The sequence below is a fragment of the Sturnus vulgaris genome, chromosome 8 (assembly GCF_052056855.1).
Source record: "Sturnus vulgaris isolate bStuVul1 chromosome 8, bStuVul1.hap1, whole genome shotgun sequence".
Lineage (NCBI taxonomy): Eukaryota > Metazoa > Chordata > Aves > Passeriformes > Sturnidae > Sturnus > Sturnus vulgaris.
The window spans coordinates 18430203-18457341 of NC_142250.1; the positions used below are offsets into that span (position 1 = coordinate 18430203).

At 44.1% G+C, this 27139-nt stretch overlaps 2 protein-coding genes across 52 annotated transcripts in view; both read left to right on the forward strand.

The window, feature by feature from the left end:
• The window catches only part of SORBS1 (sorbin and SH3 domain containing 1), a 162720-nt gene extending 138773 nt beyond the window's left edge, over positions 1-23947 (forward strand). For 33 of the 50 annotated variants that reach the window (XM_088169005.1, XM_088168978.1, XM_088168985.1 and 30 more), the window contains 13 exons: positions 498-2015; positions 2756-2841; positions 4393-4560; positions 6007-6053; positions 7557-7671; positions 7777-7902; positions 8931-9125; positions 11033-11761; positions 13055-13171; positions 18762-18821; positions 19466-19656; positions 20849-20961; positions 21761-23947. In XM_088169005.1, coding sequence (XP_088025131.1) covers positions 498-2015; positions 2756-2841; positions 4393-4560; positions 6007-6053; positions 7557-7671; positions 7777-7902; positions 8931-9125; positions 11033-11761; positions 13055-13171; positions 18762-18821; positions 19466-19656; positions 20849-20961; positions 21761-21828 — 3533 coding nt within the window. In that variant the 3' untranslated portion in view covers positions 21829-23947. The remainder of the gene's footprint in view (positions 1-497; positions 2016-2755; positions 2842-4392; positions 4561-6006; positions 6054-7556; positions 7672-7776; positions 7903-8930; positions 9126-11032; positions 11762-13054; positions 13172-18761; positions 18822-19465; positions 19657-20848; positions 20962-21760) is intronic. The other 17 variants (XM_088168975.1, XM_088168998.1, XM_088168987.1 and 14 more) reach the window with 16 other exon arrangements.
• A 2123-nt stretch (positions 23948-26070) lies between these two features.
• Positions 26071-27139, forward strand: part of PDLIM1 (PDZ and LIM domain 1) — a 43645-nt gene continuing 42576 nt past the window's right edge. The window contains exon 1 of one of the 2 annotated variants that reach the window (XM_014879884.2): positions 26071-26236. In XM_014879884.2, coding sequence (XP_014735370.1) covers positions 26141-26236 — 96 coding nt within the window. In that variant the 5' untranslated portion in view covers positions 26071-26140. The remainder of the gene's footprint in view (positions 26237-27139) is intronic. The other variant, XM_088169025.1, reaches the window with a different exon arrangement.

Consider the following 27139-nt stretch of genomic DNA (forward strand, 5'->3'; position numbering starts at 1 on the left):
AGCTGATGTGGTGCGCTTGTGCTAGCACAATCAGCCTCCGACTGTTTTCTCCCTCCCAGGAATAAACTGTTTGGCAAGCACTGTGGTGAGACCATAGTAGGTGTGATTACAGGCTTGGTATTAAGCCATTTGTGCAATGTTAGTGTCTCTGCATTCTTGCTGACACCCTGATCCTGCCCAGAGTTCAGCTGCCCTTTTCCATGGTGCCACAGCTTCCCTGGAAGTTCATGATGCTTAGCACTTTTTAGGAGGGTACCTTAAAAGTGCTCCAGATTTGCTTCTGGCCAAGCCTCTCATTTTAGAAATGTTAGCAGCACTCACCTACTCCTGTAAGCGTGGCTTGTTTTGCAGTTTCTTCCTGCTTTTCTTTATGTTTTGGAATTTTGTTTCTCTAAGGTGCATTTTATGAAATCCAAGCATGTTCTTTCTCCTTTCTCAAAAGCTTTCTAGCACTTAAGCTAACAGGTTGTATTTATTTTATTCTGCATGCTTACCAGTGGATCGTAAAGGTGGGAATGCTCATATGACCGCACCCTCTTCAGTTAATAGCCGAACCTTTAACGCTAGTCATACCGGTATGTTAGGTCACGCATGTAAACATAAGAAGCCCTTATCAGCTGCCAAAGCCTGCATTACTGAAATCCTCCCTTCCAAATTCAAACCCAAACTAGCAGCTCCAGCTGTTCTTGTGCAGGACAAGACGGGTATCTTGCTGTCTCATGAGAAAGCTCAAAGCTGCGAAAACCTTCGTAGCTCCACTGCCTTGTTTGATAATAAAAAGGCTTTCATGGTAGACATAGGGGAAAGCATAGAAAATATCTTGATGAAGTCTAAGCAAGAGTATGCCATCAAGTCTGGCAGTACCATGAGCCTGCAGGAGTATGGCACCAACTCTAGGAAAGGCTACCTGTTTGCTGCCTCCAAAAAGAGTGGGATGGAATTTACAACACTCTATAAAGACATGCACCAGATCAACAGGTCCAGGATCCATTTGGACACAGTCTCCTGCAGCGTGAAGGATATTGCATCTCAGTTTGAGAGTGAAGCCAAGGACAGGGTAGAGCACAGCCTTAGTCGAGAGGATTCAGAGCAGATCCCCAAAGACACCGTTTCCTCCCGTATCAGTGCCTTTGAGCAGCTGATCCAGAGATCCCGATCAATGCCCTCGCTTGACTTTTCCATTGGGCAAACCAAACCCACCACTTCTCTTCAGTCTAAAACTTGTCTGAGCGCTGCATACTCTGCAGAGATTCTTCTGGATTTGTCAAAAGCACATCAAGAAGAGAAGGATGTTGCCAGCTTTGCAGATAAATCCTCCCGCTCCTGCAGCAACGTGGAGGACACGGCTTCGGATGTCAGTGATGTCATCCCTATGGACACACTTTCAGCTTGCACTGATGAGATAGATCTTCTCTCAAATGCCTCCAATGACAGTGGCAGCAGCAGCAGCAACCTGAATGGGCCTCAGAAGCATAAAACCAACAGATGCAAAGGCGCATGCCCGGCTTCCTACACCAGGTTCACTACCATCCGAAGGCATGAACAGCAGCAGTCCTCTAGGAGCCCTGATTCTAAAGGGGATGTCTATGGGGACAGGCACATGCTCCCCAGAAATGTGTACCTAATGAGCCCACTCCCATTCCGATTGAAAAAGCCTTTCCAACACAAAGCCTGCAGAACTCCGCCCCCAGACTGCCTGGCAAGCCTGGCAGTGCCCAGCCCTGAGAACCCAGACGACCCCATGCAGCTGCAGGGGAGTGTAGGAAACAAGAGCCAGCACTCCCAGCACCAAGCTTGCTCCAGAAGCGGGCCTCTTGCTCCCAGGCGCCTGTCCTCCTTTGACATTGTGGAGAGGCTTAGCTACTTCCCCAGCATGGGATCTAGCCGGGATAGCTTCGTGGGCCGGGCTGACACTCCTGATTCCTTAAACAATGGGAACCCTGTTTCATATGCCCTCTACCACAGCCTGGACACAAACAACAACCCGCAAAGTGAACTTGGGACGTACCTAGGAGGTGGTTTTTGTGTTCTTTACCGGTGTCCCTTTATCTGTCTTCTTTCTTCCATTCTCCTCCTTTCTTCCATAACCCTTGCATTTTTACGTCCCACCTTCACACTCCCTGACTCTCTGGTTTTTTTTCCCCCTAGTGTGTCTAATGTCCTTTCGCGTGTCTTGCTGAGCAGTTTTGTTCAAGGCTTGTTAACAGCTGCACTTCTGAGAAACGATTTCCGCTGCTTTTCCAATCACATCAGGTTCAGTTTATCTCTCAAGCAGCTCTGGGGATGCAAGAATCTCAACATGAGATATTTCTAGTCCTGTATCATTTACACACGTGGGAATTATAAACCAAACCCAGATGATTTGCTTTAAGGAGTAGTTTCTCAAGGTCTAGTTGTGTGTGTGTGTGTGTGTGTGTGTGTGCGTGTGTGTATTAAACTTTTCTCAACAGTAAAATGCCAAATCATGATGATGGCAGTGAATCTTTTTTTCACAAAGTTGTTCTATGTCTTTACTCTTTCCTGTATCATTATTTTCTCCCTGTTCTTGGATCTTTGTTCACATGTACAGCCCAAAAGGGAAAAAAATGAAAATGGATAAATTTTCAACATCTGATTGGCAATATCATCAATAGCAATTGAGAATGCTTACTGGCATAATGGAAACAAATTGTTTAAAAATATCTATTTTTTTCCTTTCTGGTTATGTTAGATAAATCCATGTGTATTTTAACTTCCTTATGTTGTTTTGAAGTAGATTCAGAATCACCAAGGTATTTTGCACCAGTTGATTACATGGAAACTCCAGAAGAAATTCTCCGCAGGCGGCATGATGATAAAGAGGTAATGCCCTCCTTTATGGCCTTGCAACAGTCGTAGCAATAAATACAGCATTCAGCTTTACATAAGGACAGCTTATATGTCCATGGCTATGTGTCCTGGAAGTTAGAGTAACAAGTAGTAACTAGTATGTTTTACTTTCAATACTCTCTGCCACTGATTTGTTGTATAATGTGTATAATCCAGTTCAGCTTGTTTCAAATAAACCTGATAGTTCTTATCAATTGCAAAATTACATATAGGGGATTTAAGTAATATAAAAAGGTTGGAAATGTATGTGAGAAGTGGTACAACACCCTAGTACTTGCAGAAAAAGATTGGTAATCTGTAATGGTTCTTCATGCAAGCCACTTGAGTCAGTATTAATCAAACTGGTGAAAACACTGTTTTTCCTGTGGGGGTCCTCAAGTTTTGAACAGCAAGTATAAGATGTTTTAAGCTATCAGAGTGTTAAGTTTTCCCCCAGTGCAAACTAGAATTCTTTATGGTGTCTGAAATTGTTGTCAACAGAATGTAGCAGTTCTTTTTGAAATGGCTGGGTAACAGTGGGACAAGCTGAAATAATAGGAAAGCCACATAGACTTTTAAGCAGTGTATTATACTGACTGTATACTGTAATACTGAGTGTATTCAAGTGAGTTAAAGAAGTTATAAAGTGCTTACTTTCCTGGAAGGTGGAATTAAATTCTCCTGACTGGGGGTTTTGCTTTTAGTGTCAACGTTCTGAGTTCAGATGATGTTTATATGTGCTTTGAAATAGGTAAAACCTGCTCTTATTCCTATGTGAAAAAAATTTTTTGCTGTCTTCTCCTGTGAAAGTTAGTAGTTCCCCCACTTCCAAAATCCAGCATGAAAATTCATGTAAGATCAAAAACCTGAATTCAGAAAGACCTTCTGGTTTCAAATGAGTTAGCACACAGCTGAACTCTTCAGCCTACAGTCAGCCTCAGAAGGTGGAAGAAACCTTCTGTGCAGATACACAAGAATGTATGTTTCCATTTAATGTGCTAGAGACTTTAGAAATCCAAAATAATTCTTAGGTGTTTATTTACTTTATCTTACAAAGTGTGTTACATGAGCCCAAAAGAAGTATGGGAGAACCTAAATGTGGTTAGGCACTCTCCCAAGCTCCTTGCAAGGCTTAGGAGAATTTGGTCTCAGAACTCAATGGGACTGATTCAGGTCTCTTGGAAGTCAAGGAGAGATACTTCTTTTTGGTTGAAGGGAGTTTGGATCAGTTCTCTGCATTATCAGCAATCTTCTTAGAAGCTCCTAAGACCTGCCCAAAACTTAGAAAAACTCCTCATTGACTTCCATGAGCTTTGGATCAGATCCTCTGTATGAGCTAGATTTCAGTTATGCCATATGGTGATGTACCTTCTGTGTTTGTAAAACGAAAGGATATTATTTAGTTAGTAGAAACAATATTTGATACTGAACTGTAAAGCTCCAGCTATTTGCAGGGACCTCATGAATCTTAAGTCACATTTATGGCAGCTTTTGAATGCCTTTAACTAAATTATTTACTGCCCATTTTATGCAATTTTATGGCAGAAACTTTTAGAGGACCAGAGACGGCTTAAACGTGAGCAAGAAGAAGCTGATATTGCCGCTAGAAGGCACACAGGGGTTATTCCAACGCACCATCAGTTTATCACTAATGAACGATTTGGGGACCTCCTAAATGTAGACGATACAGCAAAGAGGAAATCTGGGTCAGAGGTCTGTTTTAGTTACCTCAGTCTGCTGCTTGACCCAAAGCAATAATTGCCTCTCACAATGTTGTGCTTTAGGCCGACATTAGCTCTTCAGAGAAATGTCATTTGTTGTTTTTTTTTCCACCTTCCCCTTTCCCATTCTGGCTTCATTTAGATCTGCTTTGACTTTTATGCCTGGTAAATTAATTGATATCTCTATACCAAGCTGCATATATTAAAGCATGCCTGCTGAGAATTGCTGGTGCACACCTGTGATGCATGCCTTTAAATATCAGCTACTTAGTCAATCAAAGGCGTTCTACATCTTTTGCATCATATTGCTACATTGTCTTCTTGTCTGTGCCTTATGCTTAGAAACTTCATGTCTTGTTGATCCTGGCCATGCGGCTGTCACATAGTTTGGTTTTTTTTAGAAATATTACAATTTAGAAATTGTTTCTTCTCTTGAAATATGCTTAATGTCCTTTAGAAGCAATCAGAAAAAAGTGTCTGCATGTTTCACTACGTACAACCTGGTTGGACTTTTTGAAAGAGACAAAGGAAGAGGTACATATTTTTTCCATGAGCCCAAGGCACTTTTCTGGAGGGCTGGATGTTGTGTCCAAGTGTTGTGGCCAAATGTCTTTCCTGCCCCATATGGATTGCTGCTGGGCTCTTGACAGCAGCTCTGTTTCCCCAGAGGAGCTGCACTGCAGTGGTGGGTGAGGTGCTCACCATGTGGATGGAGTACACCTGTCTGCCCTTTAGTTTCAAATGCTCTGGAGCCTTATCAATGTGACTGCTTTGTATTTTATGCTCTGTTACCAAAATGACTTTAAAATTGTCTGAATATTTTGTGGCCGTTAGAAAATCAACCAAGTAAATCTTTAGAGCCCTGGCCTGCTGTCAACATACATTTTGGTTCTTTAGCCACTGAAGACTTTTTTTAAACATGTACCTAATTTCTTCATATTTCCTCTTCACCTTTGTCTCTTTCCTGCCAATTGATACAGAGTATATGGGTCACATTGCAGTGTTCAGCAGAGCCAGGTAATAATAAGAGCTTTATCAAATAATACCCTACTGTTTTTCTGAGCTAGTATATTTTGCTTTTCCATTCAAATGTCAAGAGATATTTGGTCCTGGAGCCCCAGTAACTATAGTTACTGGAGCAGCTTTCATTCATCAGGGTTAGTCACATTAAAAGTTGACTGCTGTAAAATCCATTTCCTGTAGAGCTCCTAATTACTGCTGTGCCAGAAGTTGGCACTTTGTGGGAGATGCCCATCCAGCATATTTGGACTGTAGTATCAGTTGCACACAAGCTTGTAGCAGAATACCTGCATTCAATTTCCTCCCCATGCTAATCTTAGCTTTAGAAGAGTTTGGGTGATTTTCCTCAGAAGATGGTTAAAAACCTAATTATTAATTTAATATACTGATTTGCCTTCTTTTTTTTTTTAATCTCCAGATGAGACCTGCTAGAGCCAAGTTTGACTTTAAAGCACAAACACTAAAGTGAGTACACAACCTGCTGTTCCTACCTGGAGTGTTCTTCCTCCTTTTTCCCCTATGATGCAGCATTTTTGAAGTGTCATGTAATTGGATTCACGTTTTAGGGTGTCTTTCCAGTTCTCAAAGCAAGTTATCCATAGTAAGGCAGGGAAAAGTAATATGAACCTTGCAGGTCATAGCATCTAAAGGACCTTTAGGAAAATGTCTTCTTTCTTAGTGCATCTCTATCCCACGTGATTTTTAGGACAAACCTACATTCTTTACTGCAACAAGTGAATGCTCTGCCCTGTGGGTGGGTGGAGCCACAGGAGAGGAACATCCTTTTCACTGTTGGAAGGATAGCCCATGAGCAGAAGTTAAACAGATGCCTAACTTTAAGCATGTGAGCCCCTGACTTGGCATTTTCCTGATTCAGGACATAGAAGTGTGCAGAGTGGTCACTGCTCTCCTGGCGTCTATGGCTACATCAGCAGATGTTTCAGATGTCATTGTTGTACCTCCAAGCCCTGTTGTGGTCCTTTGGATGAATCCCATGGCACTACTTGTTCTTTTTTGGGAAGACTGCTGTGAAGAGAAGGTGTGGAAAGCCTCTCTCTCAACATAAGCCTGGAGAAGCTCTCATTTTAACATTGCTAGGGAGGGAAGAAAGAAGAACAGAATTCAGTAAAGGACCTGCTGGTTTTTGACTCATGAGCTAATGTCCTGAGAATATTTTTTATATGTTCCATAGGCGATGATATGTAATAATTTAAATAGCATCTCCTCAGCACCTATAATAAAACTGAGGCAGATTAGGCGTAGCTGTTGTGTCTCTTGAGTAGAACGTACCAGAGTGCCAGACAAAAGTAAAGCAGAGCTTGTAAAAATTGTCTTAGAAAAGGCTGTGTTGTTTATTTTCCTCTGGGGACCCAAGTAGTAAGTTTATGAGCCTAGTATGAGCTGGCCACAGTTCTTCAAGCCACAGACATTCATAATTTTAGCACTGAAGCCTGTGGATTGAAATTCCAATTTTTAGCCCAGTTGAGGCCAGTGATTGCACAACCACAGGCTGACCGTCAGTGTAATCATTGCAGGATCAACTTTGCCATGTGAGTATGTTAATCTAATCAGCAAACTAGCTCAGATTAAAATCATGTGTCTCTTTGGAAGGCACTTGTGACATGACTGTTTCAAAACAAGAATTGAGGGCTGCTCATCATATCCAACATGGAAAGTAGCCAGTGTCATATTTGGCTTGAGCTTGACCCTGTTGCTTCTGGAGAGTATGTGGTTAGTAGGGCCCTCACAGGCCAATTTTTTTTGACAGAATGCCCGAAGAACAAGAGAGGTCTTGCACATCACAATATGAACAGAGTAATCCTCAACATTTAGCTTGTGCTTTGGGTGGATCATGATGTGTATCAACATGCTTATGCACACCTTGGTACCTAGGGATTGCTGGACAGAAAAAGAACACATCTGTTCTCCTCCAATGAAGTTCTGATGGAGTGCTTGTGTTGTTAACAGGGAACTTCCGCTGCAAAAAGGAGATATTGTTTACATTTACAAGCAGATTGACCAGAATTGGCTCGAAGGTGAACACCATGGCAGAGTTGGCATCTTCCCACGATCATATGTAGAGGTAGCTGCTTTCCTTGCAGGTGTTCTTTGTCCACTCCCTTTCTGCCAGACACCAGTTTATGGGCTTTGTGTATGAGACTTAGCTGATTCTGTTTGTTCATTCTAGTTCCTTCCACCAGCTGAGAAGGCTCAACCCAAAAAACCGTTACCATTGCAAGTATTGGAATATGGAGATGCTATTGCTAAGTTTAACTTCAATGGGGATACCCAAGTGGAAATGTCCTTCAGGAAGGTAGGACTTCTGTTGTGTTGATTAATTGAATCCAGACATGATGATGTTTTTTAGCACTTGCAATTTCCAGATGAACGCTCCAGTAAAATGAACTCTCTATTCAGGAAGGATTCCTCCTCATCACCCATGTTTTTAATCCACAGTCATTGTGTAGTGCGTTGCAGTTTTTGTTGCAGGTGGGCTAAATCAAGAAGTGCCAATTGTTTCCTTAGGTCGAACTGAGAAGATACTTTGAATACAAGGGCTGCAAACCTGGCTCTGGCAAATTAGATACTTGGTGACAGGTCTTTCCAGGTTGATTAGGTTCAGTGGAGGTGCACACAGTTACGTGATAGTAGTGATTTAGAGTAGAAGGAAACTGGATTCACCTTCCCCATACTACAAGCCAAATTCTTGAGCTAGCCAGGTTCTGTGGTATTGAAGTGACTGGCTAAACCTGACTGCAGAGTGAAGGTGTGGGAAGGGGTTGTGTAATGGCTGTTCAGAGCAAAGTCAGCCATATTTAGATGAAGTAGCAGAATTTCTCCATCTCAACCAGCTTTCTGTTTTGATGCTCAGATTAGATCTTCTCTATCTTCTCTTTTAATTATATATGAAGGTGAGGCTTGCAGTATATATTAAGGCTCTGGAAGTCAGTTTGTCAGCAAAACTGCAGAGACCTTAGAGAGACCTAGGTTAAACTGCAGACATGTGCATATTTTCTATACACCTCATACACCTGAAAATCTCATGGTCAGCCTGAAGCTGCTGGTTTCCATTTTGAACTGTATTTAGCAAGTAGGGTCTTGAAAATGTCAGTGTAACTGAGTCTGCAGGCAGACCAAGTCAGCACCAGAAGATCTGTAATTTTTTTCTTTCTCTGAACTGAAAAATATAATTCCCACCCCGAGTTTAGGGTTAGGATAATTGGAAATAGGCTGAGAACCACCAATTATTTTAGGTCAGCTGCACCAAGATTAAAAATGTAATCTGCATTGGAATGATGAAACATGTTAAAATCAGAGCCACGTTGCTGTTCCTTCCCACAGGGTGAAAGGATCACATTGATTCGACGAGTGGATGAGAACTGGTATGAAGGAAGAATCTCTGGCACCAGTCGCCAAGGCATCTTCCCTGTCACTTACGTGGAGGTTCTCAAACGGCCAGTGGTCAAAAATGCCATTGACTATCCTGACCCACCAGTGTCCCTGTCCCCCAGCCGCAGCATGACAGCTTCACCACAGGTACTGCCACTAGATGCAGCCAGGTTCAACACCTTGCAAAACACTGGGATAGTGCTATTCTTGTGCAAGAAGCAATAGCTGAAAGTAACCTATATTTAAAACTAGAATTTGGTGCCATAAAGCCACACTCTCCCTGCAGTAAGCTGCAACTGCAGGAAAAGGTGATGTTTCATTTACCAGAAAGGTTAATGAACGGATCATTTGGGGATTTGGAGACTCAGCTTTTTATCTCTGATATGTAGCTTGAATCCAGGCCAGGTTGAAAGGGCCGCAGTTCACAGCCATGGGATTAAATTTCACTGCCAGAGATTGAATGAATTAGTGATCCAGCTTCTCCTGATTATGTGTTTATACTTCACACACCTTTACTGTGATGAGGGGAGTTTTACATTAGAAATGTCATAGTCTGTAAGGTTTTAAGAAGTGCTATGGTTTGCAAGAGTCATTATATTGATCCCAGTCAGCTTGAATTAAGCTGTATACCTGCCCCTGTAGGATCTAACTCATGATCAAGGTTTTTGGAGACAGGGTCAGGAGAACAGCCTGTATTATTTGAAACTGCTGCTAAATGAACTCACATTTTGAGAGCAGGTCAGTCTGGGATCTTCCATGAATATTAGATTCACTATAAACCATAATGCAGTTCAAAGCAGAAATCAAAATGGCAGCAGGTAATTAATTATATGGGAATACCAGAATGTTTGCCATGGCAAACTTATCAGGGAGATAGTGAGTCTCTAAATCCCTTTGTTTAGCTCCCATCCTGCCAATATTCATGCCAGAGGAAGGACAGCATACATGTCTGGGTCATGGCCACAAGGTGCATCTCCCTCTCAACCATGGGACTAAGACAAGGTCAAGACTGCAAGAAATATAAATGGAGAATTGGGATTGGGAGGAAGGGATATATGGTACAGAAAGGTTAGGAAAAAAGATGCCATGACTCATGCCTGTTGTCTGTCTGGATCTTACCTAAAAGGAGTGGTTTTAGTCTTAGCCACTGAGTAAAGAGGAAAAACTTGTTGCTTGTTTGGGATTCTCAGTCAAAGTAGATGTCAGCTGAGCTTTTCCATGAGCTTGGCAGCCTCTCCATAGATGTGGCCTATCTTCCACAAGCTTCCTGAAAGCTTCTCCCTTTGGTGGAAGGGATCATATCCACCATTTTTTAGTTTCCTTTGCAATTCTTTTGATTCCTCCCCTACAAAATCAGTACTCCCTCTAGTTTTTTGCCTGACTTGGCTGAGGACTGAGAAACAGTCTGACCAGTGCTAATGTAGCTGTTCTCACCAGTGCTGCTGGTGGTAAAAGCTAAGGGCAGGACTTGGTAGTATGTTCTGCCCTTATAAACACAGGACCTGTTAAAGTGATCTGAAGAGCAAATAGCCACAGGTGGCTTTTTTGATCCCTTTCTCCTGCACAGCTTCTGCAATGTGTGTATCCTGAGGAGCAGACATTGCTCATGCTAGAGTTGGATAAAGTCAGAGTTCATTGCAGCAATGAATTCTGGCTGGATCCGCAGTGTGAGTTGCTAGGTCCCCAGCTATTGCTTCCAGGCCAGTCAAATGCTGCATTCTGCCGTCATGATGGTGGCTTCAACCGCTCCCTGAAGGACTTAGGGCTTATGGTAAGAAGTCAGAGGCCACAAGGTGTTTTGTGTCTGGGATCCTGGCAAAGGCTGGAGGAAGGTATTAGCAGCACAGATACAGGCTGGACTCTGTGGAGTAGCTGTGAACAGCATGTTCTCCAACAGAGCACAGCATCTGTAGAAAACTTACGCATATGGTCACAGATCTGCTTCTTTCCACACTTGCTCTTTCTCTCCTTTTACTTTTGCTTGGGTTTGTATTTCCTTTATTATTTTTTTGTTCATTTCTTTCTTTTTCTCTCCTGCTTTTGTCTCCTTCAAGTCTCCCAGCTCTGAGCTGCTCCATACTCCAACTCCTCCGCCTTTGCCTTTTGCGCGCCGCGCTTTGTCTCCAGAGGTGCAGGCGGTCACATCCGAGTGGATTGCTCTGACCGTGGGAGTGTCTCCCAGCACCACTCCTGCCATAACTCCTCCATTGCCTCCTCCGCCTGAAGCCTCCCTCTCTCACACTGACTATCTCTCGCCTTCTGCTGCAGCCAGCCCTTCCCCCACAGTCAGCCTCCACCATTCTCATCTCTCTGGCTCCTCGACTCCCAGGTCCATTAAATCCCCTTTGCCCTCTTCCTCATCCAGACCTCAATCCTCTGCCCGCAGTTTCTACCAGGCCACTCCACAAAGCGAAGAAAAGTTTGTTGACTCCCCTTCTCCCAGCGTGACTTACTCTAACTCCTCTCACTGGGCAGTGGAGAGCCCTGAAAGCATCCTCGCAGAGCAGCGTGACACCAGTGCCAGCCAAGCCTGGCTCCAAAAGACAGGAGAGGGCAGCAGCCACGCTGAGCAGAGTGCTCATGCTGTCCCCAAGATCTCTGTTGAGCGCTGCCTGAAACCATCCCAGCTAGACATGCGTGCAAGCCCAGAAAGGAGACCTGTGGGTTCCTCTGAGGACAACCAGTTGTGTCAGGAGCTCATGGCTATTGTTCAGGGAGGTAAAACAGAAAAAAGAGACATGAGGAAAGGTGATACGGGAAAGTTTCAAAGCGGGGAAAAGAAGGTACTTCTCCTGCATGTGTGTGTGCTGCTCTGAATCGCTGATTTTGTTTAACTGGTGGGTTGAGGTTTGTGCTGCTCTGCTGGCAAAGCAGAGCCAGTGGCTGCCACATGTCATTTTGATGATCCTAAGACATTTTTTCAGGGGTCACCAGTGGCATTCACTTGATAGGAGATCAAAAAGTTTTGGAAGCTCAAGAGCAGAGCAGTGTACAGGAAATTATTTTAGAGTAGATAACACAGGACTGACACAATCAGTCTAATCTAATGAGGTGATTATCCCACATAGTGGCTGTTACCAGATGTGTCAGATGAAAGCATCACACAGGCCCACTGTGTAGAATACAGGCAATTTCTTGTGAATCAGAAATTTTACAGTGTGCAGTGAATAATTTTTGGTTATAAAATTTGTTTTTCTTAAAGCCAAGGACTGAAAAGCACTTTAAACATAAGCCTGGCTCCTAGAATCACAAAAAGTGTCCCCTGGAGTGTTGATCCTGGAGCCTATGGTTTAGTGAACCTTAGTCTGGGATGTGCATGACTAAGGGAGTCTTGACTGTTATCTATGTATTGAGAGGAAGTTATTACCTTTGCAGTTCTAAAATTATATGAACGGCTCTAGCCACAAATGAGAATTAGACCTAGTGATGCTTTCCCCCTAGAGTTTTTAGTTATATGTAGCTGTATGTTACAAATAGAGGAAGCACAGTGGGAACTCTCGAGCAGCTTCTACAACATATCTTCAGCCCTCAGTCTTTGTATAGGATGTATGCTTGACTTTGCAGCTCCTCGTTGCCCTGGGGCCCATTGTGTGATAGAGCCAGCCCAATTACATTACAGTACCCCAATGAGTGTAAGTTTGGAGAATTTGAAATCATAGCATTCTAAATAATGTCTTGGATGCACTGCAATAGCTTCCATGACATACCCCATCTAGCCAACATTAAATAATGAGAAAACAGGGTTTCCAAGATGACATGTTTCACACTGGGAAAACTTATGACAAATAATTTGATTTCTGCTTGAATTATAACCAGTCTTCTGGGAGATGTGTCAAGACTGTACTGTTTACCATCCAGATATATTTTAGTAGCATTTTTTAGACTTAACCTGCATGTTAAAACAGAGTGAGGTAGTCAGCTCTGACAAACCAACTGGAAACTGCACTTGTCCTTGCATGGAGTTACTGTTGCTGTGTGTGCTTCAAATTTACTAGATAGTAGATGCTCTTATCACTAGCAGTGATTGTGATAAGACAGTATGTGCCAAGCTGACCAATTTTTCTTTTCTTCAAAAGACTGCAGACTCAAAAGTATTCTCTTCATCTGCTCCTCTCTCTTCCTCTACCCTCTCTTCCTCCACTGTCACAACACAGCCACCTCCCAGACTTACACGCAGAGTCAATAAGCCACAGGTAATCATCTTTGCTGATTACTCTTCCATTACTTAGAGTTGTTTCCATGCCATGCCATTGTTTTGTCGTATGCTTATTTAGCCACTCATTGATTACACAGGTGAGATAATTTTCCACTAATTTAGAATTTTTATTAAAAAAAAAGAAAAATTACTTCCAGGCTGTGCAGCAGGGCAGGCATGGGCAAAATCTTCAGCTGCTGCAAATCTACATAGATCAAGTCTAGGTTTCTGCTTGTTTGTGCCAGCTGAGGATCTGTTTATCAGTTCTTCCAAAAGATTAACTCAGAGCTTGCTTAGTTCTGACGTTGAGCTCCTATAGCTTGATTGCACTATAAGACAGTGTTGGTACCCTTCTTAGTAGGAATGGTGTAGCACACGAAAATTTGATTCAGGTATTGCTTAACCACCTGATATTAGGATTCAAGGTTTGAGCATCTCAGAGCTGGGGATAAGGCATTTACCACAACTTGGTATCCACAATACCAGGGGCCTGCTCTGGTCTTCTCAGGTAGGATTCAGAGGTTCTTAGCTCTATTGCTGAGGGCTACAAACGTTTTTAAAAAGTTATGCAGTAGGGTCTGTGCAGCAAAGCCCAGCCTCAGCACTGTGGCTGGGGATGCCCAAGAGTGTGGGAATGAGCAATGCTTACATCTGCTGGTGCCTCATCCGTCCTTCGAGGCAGCTTCCACAAGATGGCAATATTTGAAACAGAAAGTTTACAATTAGCAAAAACTGAACTGAGTTTGTCGTGATGGGTATTGGGGAAGCAGTCTTCGGCTTGATCAGTGAACCAGGCAAGCTGCTCATGCAGGATGAATTTGGGAAGTAGTTGCCAATGTTACTTACTTTCTTGATTAGATTAAGAGAGAGGCACAGCTTAAACCCTGAAATTTTCTTATTATTCTTACTCGTTTTCTTCCACCTGAAGCTTGCACAACTTTTTACTGAACAACCACCTCTTGCTTCTCTTTCAATATCTGAATCCAATAGAATAATATTCTGCTTCATGTTAAAAATTCATAGAAGTTTCCTGTGTTGACCTTTCTCCTGAGCTCTGATCTGCTTGGTCCTGCTGGTGCTTGCACTGGATACGTGATACAAAAGAGCAGGAGCAAAGAGACACGTTTAGACAAAGATGTTTCTCTCCAGTGATGATTAGCATGCAGTTCTATTTTGGGTGTTCCACCTGGTTGTAATAAGACCCCGTGGCCTTTCTTTGGAGTCAAAGTCAATATTTATATTTTATATTCCTTGACAATCAGAGCATTGTCAGTGTCAAGTTAAAACTGTGTGTGACATTAGCAGTAGCCTTGACCTCCTTTTCAGCTCTAGGTCTACAGTTGTTTAGGGAGCAGGAGTGGTATTTATATCTGCAAATGGCTTCTCATTATCTGAGTAATCCATACAGAGGCTGATGGTTTCAGCCGAACTTCAGGTATACCCTGGAGGCCCTTCAAAAATCTGTACCTCTCAACTGATTTTAATCAAATAAGAAAAGCACTTAGCAGACATGGAAATGAGACATTGCATTTGGGGTTTCCTTCCATTAGTGTCCATCTCTGGTGTTTGAGATACTTTATGATTTTGAATTTTAGGTTTTTTTCCTCATTGTGGATAACCTCTCCAGTTATGAAATTCTGACCCAGGGTTATTTGCAGGTTCAAGACCCTTTGGTATAGGACTGGTATAAGGCCTGTGTTCTTACTTGTTACATTAAGTAAAAATAGAAATTGCCTTGCCTCTTTAAACTTTTCTGAAGTTTCCTTTTGCTTGCTTTCACAGTCTGAACTAAAAAGAAAATATAATTACCTCACAGCATGTGAAGGTATTTCAAGTATAACTTACAGATAACTTGTTTCAGTACTATAGTAAAATATGTCATTAATACATATTAATATAACCTATCAAATTAATTTATTTCAGGGGACCTGCAGGAATTTTCCACTCTAATTCCTGTTCTACTCAGAGATCCTATTAGCACAGTGACAGTCAGCAGTGGTGCCAGCAAGAGTGTGAGCAGTGCAGTGGCTTTAGCCCTGGGGTTGGACTGTGGCTGTGGGGGGGGGAAGGCAGGATTGGCTGGACAAGGACAGGATTGCTGTTCCTGTATCAGCAACATGAGGGATGTTGGTGGGACCCATCTGCTCCTTTGCACTTGTATAGAACCACTCTGTCAGAGTGGTAAATTCACCTGCTTTTGGCTGGTAGAAAGGGGAGCATATGAGGTGGGAGTTCAGACCCCATGTTCTCCAGCACAGACCAACGGGTTCCTTGCTTTGCACCGTGTTCATGGTCAGCTTTTACCTCCTCCAGTGGTTTTCTGTTGCTCCACAGATTCAGCATGGCAATGTTTCTGCCGAGTGCTTGCTGTCTAAGGCAGAACTGGCCAGCCTGCAGCAGGTATTGGTAACTGTTTTCCAAGGGAAATCTCTTTTTCTGCTGTAGACACATCCTCCAACTTCTGATCCAGGGTCAGGGATGACAGCCTTCAGGTCAGGCTGCTCCACTCTGCAGCCTTTTCAGTGTTCGTTGTGAGAGCTCTTCAGCTGGATTTCCATTTGCTTTCACCAGAGCTGGGCTTGGTGTGTGCAGGGTTTTTCCTTTTGTTTCTCCTGGGCTGGGGAGGCCTCCCTGCTCTTGGTTCTTTGTGCCCTCCTTTGAGGGAACACCAATTTGTTTGTTTGTCTTGTGTGTCTATTACTCTGTTCTGTTTAGCTTTGTCTTTGCTTATGCAGTTCTTTAACTCCCCCCTGAAACGGATGGAAGACACATAAACAAGAGCTGCAGTGGATAGATGCACTGAACTTCACTAGGAGCAGGGAGAGCACTGTTGAGCAGTCCCAGCGTCTTTCTTCCTAACATTTAAAAGCTGTCTTAGAGCTTTTCTAGACTCCTAATGTAGAACTTTTTAATGGTAATTTTACAAACTTGTGGTGCTCTTTAGGTCCATCTCCAAACTCCATATGAGGTGGAAACACTGGCCAGCTGTGCTTTGAGACTGACTGTACTGCATATTTGTATACACAGTCTGTAGACATGGAGACATAGAGACTTAAGCACTTAAGTTTATTCAATTAGTCTTTACAAAGCACGTAGTGTGGCTGAGCAGGTAGAAGTTGCTGTGAATACTTGGTCACTTTTAGGGCCTTACCCTCAACACTTACAGGGCTGGCTCAGTGTTTTGGGGGAAGTCTTTTATACTTTGGAGCTTACACTTCCCAATTCCTCAACCACCTCTAGCACAAGGGAGCCACCACTGTAGGTAGTACATGGACTGTCTAAACCCACGTTTGAAGAGCATTTGGACCTATAACACTTCTTTTCTCCCTTTAATCTCTTTCTTCCCTGAAAGAATAATGTTGGGTTTGGTTGGTTGATTTAAAAAAAAAAAATTAAAAAGCCAGATAGATCATGCTATCAGGGTCACTTATTTACATTAGTGAAGTGATACATTTACAGTCCAAAATCATGGGATCTGGTCTGGTCAGTTTTTCATCCTGTTTAGCTAATACTGCATAGTTGCTAACTGTGGGGTGTTTCACCACCTCACTGCAGGGCTCTGCTGAAGTGCTTTGGTAGGAGCTGCATGGATCTCTGGAGCAGAGGCCAGAGGGGATCCACTTTTCATGTGTCTTGTCAGCTACTAAATGGCAGTCCCATGAGGATCCTGCCAGGAAAGTCAATGTGACCAGGATTCTGATGCTGCACCTCCTGGTAATACACATAGAAACCTGCACTGTGGAACATTCAGAGGCAGTGTCAATTTTTTAGCTTTCAAATAACTAATTTAATTCAAGATATTAATGCTTTTAGGAGGAAAAGCTGCACAAGGAGGTCACAAGTAATCAATGGGAAATAGACCATGTGGTCTTAGGAGCTCATGGAGCAATTTCAGCAGTGAATTTATTGGTATGGAACAGAGAAGCACTTTCTTGAATTAAAAAAAAAAAAAACACCCTAAAACATTCTTACAGCTGCCTCAGCCTGGAAAGTGCTTTTTCCAGCTACTTAATCACCTGAGCTAGCTCTGGTCTCATCAGATTTGATGCACTATATCCAGTTGGTCTGCACAGTATGAACTTTAAATGTGTTATTTTTTCATTTGCCTTTCAGGGCTGATGATAGGCAGGAGGGACTTCCAGGAGTCCTGTGAGGATTTCAGGCTCCACAGTAAATGCTTTGAATGCAAATTCCACTGCAATTAGTACATTGAACTTACATTTAAGCTTCTTTCTCTAGAAATATACATGGTAACAGAGCATTGTTTCATAGGGCAGCGATCCCAGATTCCAGCGCCAGACAGTAGAGCTGACTACAAAGGAGTTGCTGTGGGGCTGGGTTGGCCTAGAGTGGGTCACAGTCCTCGAGAAAAGAGATGGTTTGCTTTAATACAGTGACGGGCACAGCTCCAGATGTCCAAGATGTGGTTGAGTGGAGCTTTGAGAGGAATGAGCTCATCACCCTGCACTTCTCCAAAGTCTTGGAGCATGCCTGTGCTGAAGGTGTTACAGATCTCTCTGCTCTCTGCTTCTGCTCTGTCTCAGTGTGCCATGAAAAAGCAGGTTTTTTACTGGAGGACACTGCTGAGGTGCATAAAGGGGAGGGCACAAAGCTTAAAATTGAGGCCTGTGAAATTTAGTTTGAAAATTGTATTGTATTGTATGGCCATCTCAATCTGCTTTGCCATGCAGCCCTGCAGGCACTACACTAGCTCGGACATTCATGCTGTTTGCTCACAGCATGCACCCTGCTTTCAGTGGGCGTTTGAATATGGAAAAATGTGCAAAACCAGGCTGTGGATACCTGTATGGCTTTTTCAGTGATCTTCCCCTTCCCTATAAAACCTCCAGCCTCAAACACCGATTTCCTTTTATGTGTCCTGGAACACATGGTCCCTGTGAAGGGTTGTGACTAGGGAGTGAGGCAGGGCAGAGTCCAGCAGCTTCACTGGTGCTGGTGTTTGGAGTTGGGCTTTTCAGTCCGGGCCTCCTCTGACCTGCAGCTCTGCCTTGTTGTGGGAATTAATCAAACATTTCAGATCCTTGCTTGGTACAGGGTAGAGTGATTTTGTTGGGGCTACACGACATTGTGCCTTCTGAGGACCTGAGCTGTTGTATTTTTTTTTAAAAAGAAACCAAGTTGCTGTGTCAAAGTTGTCGAGGGCTTTTCTAGAAATAGCAACAGGTGCCTTCCACCATGCTTTTGGCCTTTCAATTTTGATGCTCCCAAGTATGTGTTCCTGTCTGTGTTCTTTTTCCCTTACAGGAATGCAGTGTGATACTGTGGTACCATTTCTGGCTGTAGCAGTGTCCATAACCTTCCACTCTGATTCCCTACCCTAGCTTCTGTTTTGCTGTCACCTTTCCCTGGCAGCATTCTGTGTGCTGCAGTGCTGTTGTGTTACTGTAGCCTCAATGTCTCTTGTGTAAATGAAGGATCTCGCTGTCCAAAAAGTATGGTGTTGGGGTGGGGAGGGGAGAGTTGTTCATTTTCTTTTGTTGTCTGCACTCCATTTACATTTTTAAAATTCTGACCAATATAACATCTGCTAAAATGTCTTCCTTATCATTTGCTTGGTGATCACACAGCCTTCCCACCATTCACTGAGAGCTGGACCAGATCTCACAGAGTCTGAAAAGAGCTATGTGGTAAGGCCCCTGTTTAACTCAGATGTGTAGTCCTAGACACTCTTCACCCAGACAGTAACACCTCAGTAAGAGATAAAATGCCAGCACTATTTTTAGTTGCAAAGTAGGTACATATTTATCTCTTTGCATATATTGCTTGTTTGCAACAGAAGAAAGTGAATTTAACAATTAGGAAAACTATGACAGCCAATGAGAAGTTGGTCTAATTGTGCTGCCAGACCCTGGGTATAAGTTAAATGAAGCCAAGTGCATGAATGGAGCAGCTCAGCCTCACCTTGCATTCTTGAACTGACTTCATAGCGTTTGGAATGGTGCCACTGCATAACTAATTGCAACCTCTTATGCTGCTGCTTTTAAAGATATGTGTAAATGTATGTTACAAATCTTCAAACTAAATGCCAAATTCTTCTGTGTCTTGCCTGTTTTTCCATGCTTACATCTGGATCCCTTCTGCACTCCACTACCTGGATATTTACCTGGATCTACAACTCCTTTTTTTTTTTGGTTTTTTTTTGTTTTTTTTTTACTGGACTTATATGCTGCAACTGGAATGTCCCATCTCTTCTTATCTATATTTTCCCCTCCCTTCCCCCTGTTGACTATCCTTTGGGTGTTCTTGGATGTCAATGCTGCCTACCACACAGGAAGCTGTTTGCAATGAAATCATAAACATTGCAGAAAAGTCTGTTCATTACTGCAGTACTATTTCTCAGCCTCTTGACTCTCGCCACAAGGTGACCTCTAATGACCATAAATCATCTCTCATCATTTCTCAGCAACCTCAAGCACAGCAGCAAGGAGCCAGCCCTGAGCGAAGTCAAACACCACGAGACATGTAAGTTCTTTTGGCTCCCATCTCTTCCAGGGCCCATATTTTTGACTGGGGGTGAAGATAGGGAGGTATGAGAGCTCTCTGTGTTTCAGAAGAAATTAGAATTGAATTCTATTGAATCAATTATAATTAAATTAGAATTGAACATGAATTTGAATATTAAAATGTCAGCTGAAACAATGACATCGTGATCCTGGACTGGGTCTCCATTACAGAGACTGTCTCAGTGTCTTTGTATCCTGAAGCTGGCAGCAAGTTAATATCCACTGGCTATACCTGATCATATGACGTGGATTCTTAGCTCCTCACAGTACGGTGTGAGTCCCAACACCAAAGCTACTCAGTGCATTGCTGACCAGTTCCACAGGTGGATTGGTAGCTGAGAGATTTTTAAAGCTGTTCAGTGGAGCTGCCTCTAAGTTTGGTGGGGCCTTACACTGATGTTTTGGGAATAGCAGCCTGCACTGTGCTGGGGTCTGATGCTCTCAGCAGTTGGCTTGTGAAAGGAGCCTTTGCTTTATGCAGAGTGGGAACATCTCACATCAGCTCTATTGTCATGCTCCATAGGCAGGGCACCCAAGCCTCCCTAAATTTGCCCAAAGATTGTTTCCACTCCATAAGGATCCTTTCCAATGAATACAGGTACAGGTGACATCTCAGGGCAGGATTCAGCCTTGGGTTTTGTTTCTACCATACCTCTTCAGCCATGATTTATCCAGCAACCTTAGTGCAGTAGCATAGGCAATACCTTTTTCTAAAGTTCTTTTCTCTGCCATTTGGTCAATTATGGCTCTGCCAGTGTACCTGGGCAAGGGAACAGCTGTCTCATGTAGCCCTGGAATGAGTGTATCCAGGTTTTGGCTTGCACTCAGTAGGGTGTCTGCAGTTGGACACTGTCCAGGTGCTACACGTTAGGAAGACTCTGGTTGGTTGTGCAGACAACTACAAAAAGACAACTATGGCAGAAAGGGAGCAGCTCTCCACATATCCTATACATGTAGGCATGACACTTTTTACTACCATGACCTTTTGACAACAGTGAGTTCAATGCCGTTGGCTTCCACCTGTCAAAAGGCAGACACAGATCCAGACTGCATTCAACAATATGTAATAAGAATTAGGGGAAGGGGAACATCTCCTGAAGGGATGTTAAAGAAATCCAGTGGCTAACATGTAGTATCTTTCTGGATTTTAGAGTTAGCTACCAAGCCCTCTACAGCTACACTCCTCAGAATGATGATGAGCTGGAACTGAGGGATGGTGACATTGTTGATGTCATGGAGAAATGTGATGATGGCTGGTTTGTGGGTGAGTATGACACTTGCCTGTCAGCAGAGCTATTTGGGATGAGCAGTTTTGCAGAGTGTCTGGAAGTTGCTTTCATTTGTGGGGTCAAAATAGTGAAAAAAATTGACTTAAAATTTTCCACAATTTTCCATCTTTTCCCTCCAAGAACATTAAAATTAGGTTGCAAGGTGTTGGAGTTTTGTTTTCCTTGCTAGGTCTCTAGTACTTCCTTTATCTTAGCATCTCCATTGCTCTCTTCATCCTGATCCTTCTTGTTTACACAGATGGCAGAGCAACAGAGGGAACCAAGTAAAACTGGATTTCTGTAGCATTTCCAAAGCTCAGGGAGCCATGACTAGTTACAGAAAGTGGCAAGTAGGGGGTGAAGGCAACACCTGGATAGGAGTTGCAGTCCCTGAAAATCCAGCCTCAAGTGCATGTTTAGCAAAATCCTTTACCTTCAAGGAGTGCAAGTCTGGACAGTGTTCTCCATCTCAACACTTAATATCTAGGCTTGCCATCTCTTCTTAAGGGAGATAAGCTCATTTACACTGAGAGGAGTTTGACTTCTAACCTACCGGCCCAGGAGCTTTCACCAGCACCTTATTAATTGTTAAAGGGGATAACCAAAGATGATTAGTAGCAGAACGAGTTGTGATCTGGTTTGTGCCAAAAGACTCTTTGACTAGGGCTCCTATTTAGTATTAGGAATCAATGCCTGCAGGCAGAAGAGGTTGCCACCTCTACCTTTTTAAACTCCAAAGCCTTCCTTGCATGTCTCCATCTTACTCTGTCTTCCTTGTGTTTTATTTTGCAACAGGTACATCCAGGAGAACAAGGCAATTTGGCACCTTCCCAGGCAACTACGTGAAGCTTCTGTACCTGTAAAATAACAGTGATCCCACCATGACAAGGACGGGATTCCTTTCCAGATGGTGTTTTTAAACAGTGAAGAAACAGACAATTTATGAATGTAATAGACAAGAAATGAGAAGTGTTAGGAGGATGTGGTTAAGTGGTACACTATTGAGTTGAATGTGTAGCCCTGCTTCTATGGAGTCAGGGTGTGATTCGTTTGCTGAAGAAGAGACAGTTTCTAGTTTACAGTGCTGCCTTTGTGTATTCCTCTCCCTTCCTCAGTAAGAGTTTTAATGATAATCTTAATTTGTACGGAGTACTTACCTCTGAGAAGGCTTCAGGGAAGCACATGGTATAGGTTTTGTTTGTGTGTTGAGATAGGGTAGTGCTTTGGGGCAGTACTCAGACCTGCAGCCGCTCACCTTCGTTGGCACAGTTCAGGAGGCCAGGCTTGCTGCCCTGATTCTGCCTTCCATTTCCATAGAAAACCCTTCCATCATGTCATGCATCTTAAGACCCAGCAGAGGCAGAGGACAGCTGATACAATTGAATTGCAGAGCTCTGTGTGGAAAAGGAGTTTGGGACTGGTGGTTTAATCCAGAGAAGTCAGCCAAAGCATAATGCAAGTGCTCAAAAATCCCAAACCCTTTAATAGCATATTACTGATCTCTGCAGGGTTTTTCTTTTGTGCAGGGAGGGTGTGTGTGAGTGCATTGTGTGCAAAATGAACAGAATTCCTGTTTTTTTAAAGAGAAATCAGCCTAGTTGTGACATTTTTCTGCACAAAGAATAGAACCAATATACAGAACCCCCGTGAGGACAAATCCTGTTTATGAGTCCTACGCCTGTTCACTTTCTCTGCTCCTCTTGCCCTGTCGCTGGCCCTAAAGGATCACACACCTTTTCCAGTATGTGCTTTGGGATGAAGACTTTACTTCTTTCCCAGCATTAAATCTTAGAGGCTCTGATAAATCTGAGCAATGTATCACTGAGGGTGCCTTTTTTTTTTCATTTTGGTTACAGTGTTGATGGTAGGTCCAATAAATACATGCATTTTGGCTGCCTCTTAGTCATACAAAAAAAGTATAATCAATTTGGAAAGCTGTTCTCAGCAGTTATTACCAGTTACATAGATTTGTATTTCCTTTAGGGGGAAAAAAACCAACAACATGGCTTGGCTGTATGCTTGCCTGTAAATCCACTATGAATACTCTTTTGATAGACTTTTTGTTATTAAGAAAAAGCATAAACAAAACCAATTCTATCAGACTCTGCTTCCTACAATTGCCGTACAAATAGCAAAGGGTTAGATTGCTATTTTGTCATAAGCCGTATTTAATAATATAAAATGCCTATTTTTATGCTGATGCTTTTATACAGATTTATTAAGAGTAAACTACAACTAACTGTTAGCACGACTTGCAACGTTTTGATAAACTAGCCATGCTCCTGGGTTTGAAATCAAGCAGGCTTGTCTTCCGTCTCGGTCAGCGGAAGAGAAGACTCTAAGTCTCAGAAGTTTGACTGTAAATATGTATATTTGACTTTGTACAGACAATGTACTTACCTTGTATAGAGAAATAATTTAAACACATTGAGTGAAGGGAGGGAAAAAAAGGCAGTTGTGAAAGGTTGGGATTTTTTTCCACTTTAATTTAAGCGATGGAATTTTACGTATGTTCACAAAAAGAGTTTTAGCACAAAATATTCATTATGAAAGGGTTTCAGATATATCACAAAGCACCACTGTTTATTTTCTGCAGGAGATCTCTTGAATCCTGCATCTTATTTATGGGTTTGTTGTTCTGCTTTGGGTTTGCCCTCCAGTTATTTGCAACAATGTTTAGGCCTGTTGGTAAGATTGGATAACACCAAATAAATCTATTCAGCAAAGTAACATGTTGATATTGATTGTATATAACATACTCATTTAAAAGTTAATTTTCTGTTCTTGCTCTTGCCAGTTTAAGTTAAACACAAACACACACACAACACACATATCCACACAAACTGCAACTTATTTTTGTGTTGATTTTTTGTTTCTTATTGCAGTGGATTACTATTTGGCAATTAATAAATGGAATTACTGAATTACTATTGTGCTCCTTGTACAAATTATTAAATAAAATCTACTCTGGTTGTTCCTGTAGCAATGCACTTTTGTACTAGTGCCCTGCTGTGGCTTTGTATCCATATTGATGTGTAGGTGTCTGCCATGGGTTTCTCCACTGTCCTGCACTTGAGGATCCTGCTTGTGATTTGGCTTGAACTCACCTGTCCTTCCTGAGCTGTAGGCTGGCTGTGGCTTTTGCTTAAAGAAACCAAGATGTAAAACCAGAGGAGAAGCTTTTACACACAGATCTCACTGTAATATGGTGTCAGGGTACAGTTGCTGTGGCATGCACGCAGACCTGGGAAGTCAGGAGTACACTTCTGTCCACTGGTTTACAAAGAGTCTTTGTGACCTCAGATGAAAAGACCACCCAGGTTAAGTCACACAAGAAGCTCAAAATGCCAATCTGTGGGGGAAGGGATGTCAGTTGTTGTTGGGCTTACATATGCGTTTTTAATTCTGACTCAGGTCAAAAGCTTTAAGACTGCCTTCTAATAGCTGCTCCCACCTACCTGGGACTTTTTGGGTGTGCCTTGTGTAAAAGAACAGTCCCTGAAGGAGAAGAGTGAGGGAAGGCAATAGCTGAGCTGCCTGGGTGGGCTCACTGGGGCCCGGTAACACAGGACTACCCAAAAAATGCATCCTGCACCTCTACATGTTTGGCTCCTGCATGGTGCCTGTGCAGGACTGTGCTCACCCTAAAGACTGGTATTTCACAAGGAGTTTTAACTTGTTAAAGACCTCCATCTCAGACTATGCCAAAATTGAGCAATGGATTCAAACTCTGTGATGATGTGACTGGATGGCCTGGCAGACAGATAAACGTCATGGCTACACTCACAATGATTTTAGGAAGTCAAACTGTAAACAAGCCGATCCTAAAACCAAACTACCTGGACAGCAAAAGCCTCAGGCTACTTTACATGTTTTTAGAAAGGACACAGACACAAGCCCTTTTTTGTTTCACAGGTCACTTTATATAAAAGCCAAAGGGCAGCTTGACTGTGGCTTTGCTGCAATGACAAGCACTGCTAGCCTTTGTTTACAGCAGGCTAGATAAGGAGGGGAGAAACTTATCTGTGTCTGCTGAACATTGGTATTTAGTGATGTCACTCTCTAACCTAATCTAAGGTAAGGAAGGTAGAGGTGCTAGTGACAGCAGAAGCTGGGCAACCAGAGAGGGGAAGGTGACCCAGTAGTGTGCAACAGCCCTCTGGAGATCCCACACACTGCTGGGGCAAAGGAGCTCCCGGTGTCACTTTCTTCACTGCCACGAGTGCCACACCAGTGATCTGGTGGAATAACTACTTCTCTGTCCTAGAGATGAGATTAACAATCTGGATACGCAGACCCTGGAAAGAAATAACCTGTGAGAAGAGAAGTTAATGTAGGAAAAAGGGCACAGCCACAAAAGGGGAATGTAGAAGGGTGTGCCTTGCAATGGGATTATTTGTGGCCGTGTTTTGTAGGACCAGTACCTGGGTGACCTCCATGATCTGTGCTTGCTGCCTGCTCCATGCTCCCCAGCTGCAGCTCGTTGGTGTTCTGTTTATGGGTGAGCTGTATTCATTAGCTAAATGAGCAGCAATGCTTCACTCCAGTTGTAAATGCCAGTGCCCCTTATTGTTATCAACCTCTCCCACTTGTCCACCATCAGATTACTGAGGGCTTAACATGCAACTGGAACAACCATTCTTCCTGAATCACAGATAAGAAGGTTGGCTGAAAAACTTGTATAGAAGAATTCCTTTTGTTGGTGGTACCGTGCTTAAGGGGCTAGAGATAAACAAAACGCTGTCTAAATCAGTGAACCTGGGATAAATTAGCAGAGAGGTAATACCCTTCCCAGGCTCCTCCCTCACCCATCCGACCCTGGCGGGGAAACTGCAGGCAGGGCCGCTGATTTCCATCGCCCCCGTCAGGTTTTAGAGTTAACATTGCTCCAGGCTAGAGAGCATTTGCCTGGGAGATACCGGGGCATTCCTGCCTGCGGCTGCGTGCCAGAGCCTTGTCCTGCCGTCCAGCAGGGAGCGGGTGAGGGGCGCCGAGGTTCCCGATGCCGGCACCGCGGTGGAGCGGCTCCCAACCGGGGAGGCGGCGGAGAGCGGGCGCTGCTGCCCCGGGGCGGGGCGGGGCCGGCGGGCGGGGCGGGCTGGGGGCGGGCCGGGCCCGGCCGGGCCGGTGCGGGCGGCGGGGCTGTCGGAGCCAGCCGTGAGGTGCAGCGCGCACATGGGGACGCACCGCATCGTGCTCTCGGGCCCCGGGCCCTGGGGCTTCCGCCTGGTGGGCGGCCGCGACTTCGAGCAGCCCCTCGCCATCTCCCGGGTAGGGTGGGCGGCAGCGGGCGGTGCTGGGGGCGGCCGGGGTCGGCTCGGGCTGGCAGGTGGGACAGCGGCAAAGCCGGCGCCGGGGGTGATGTTGTCTTTTTCTCCCCCCTCCGTTTTGTAGTTTGCTTGGGTTTTTCATGTTTACGGAGAAATCAGTGGTGGCACACGCAGCCCCTTTACCTGTAGCAGACCGGGGTCTTTGCTTCCCACCCATCCTCTCTTCTCAGCCTGCATAGGGATCCTGCCGGCAGCTGGAATCTTCTCAGCCCCTGGTTCAGGTTTGGCAGCCCACCCTGTGGGATCCCATCTCACCGACGTGGGCTGAAGGCTCGCCTGCCTTTGCTTGCCATGTATAGTTAGGAGCCTTTGTTTACAGAAGCCATGTTAAGGTATATTTGGTGCCTCTGCCCGTCTCTGATCGAAGTTCTTCTTGCCCCCCCACTTAAAGAGAAATTAGTTAGGAAATGGCAAAAATTTTGTATCGAAACAGTTTTAGCGTTGTACATGGCTTTTCCCTCCTCCTCCCCAGCGTTTGCCTGTAAGATGCCGGTGCTCGCTGCATCTGACCTGTCCTGTGCCCACCTTCACCCACAGGTGCTCGGCCCGGCCGGGAGCTGGGCCCTGCCCCGCCGCGCCCTGCGGGCCACCGGAGCCACGGGCAGACTCCTGTGTGGGGCCCTGAACCCCAAACTCCTGTCCCTGCACGGGCCACCAGAGCCACGGGCTGGCGTGTGGGGCCCTGAGCCCTAAACTCCTGTCCCTGCACGAGTCCCCAGAGCCACGGGCTGGTGTGTAGGGCCCTGAGCCCTAAAATCCTGTCCCTGCACGAGTCCCCAGAGCCACGGGCTGGTGTGTAGGGCCCTGAGCCCTAAAATCCTGTCCCTGCATGTGTCCCAAGAGC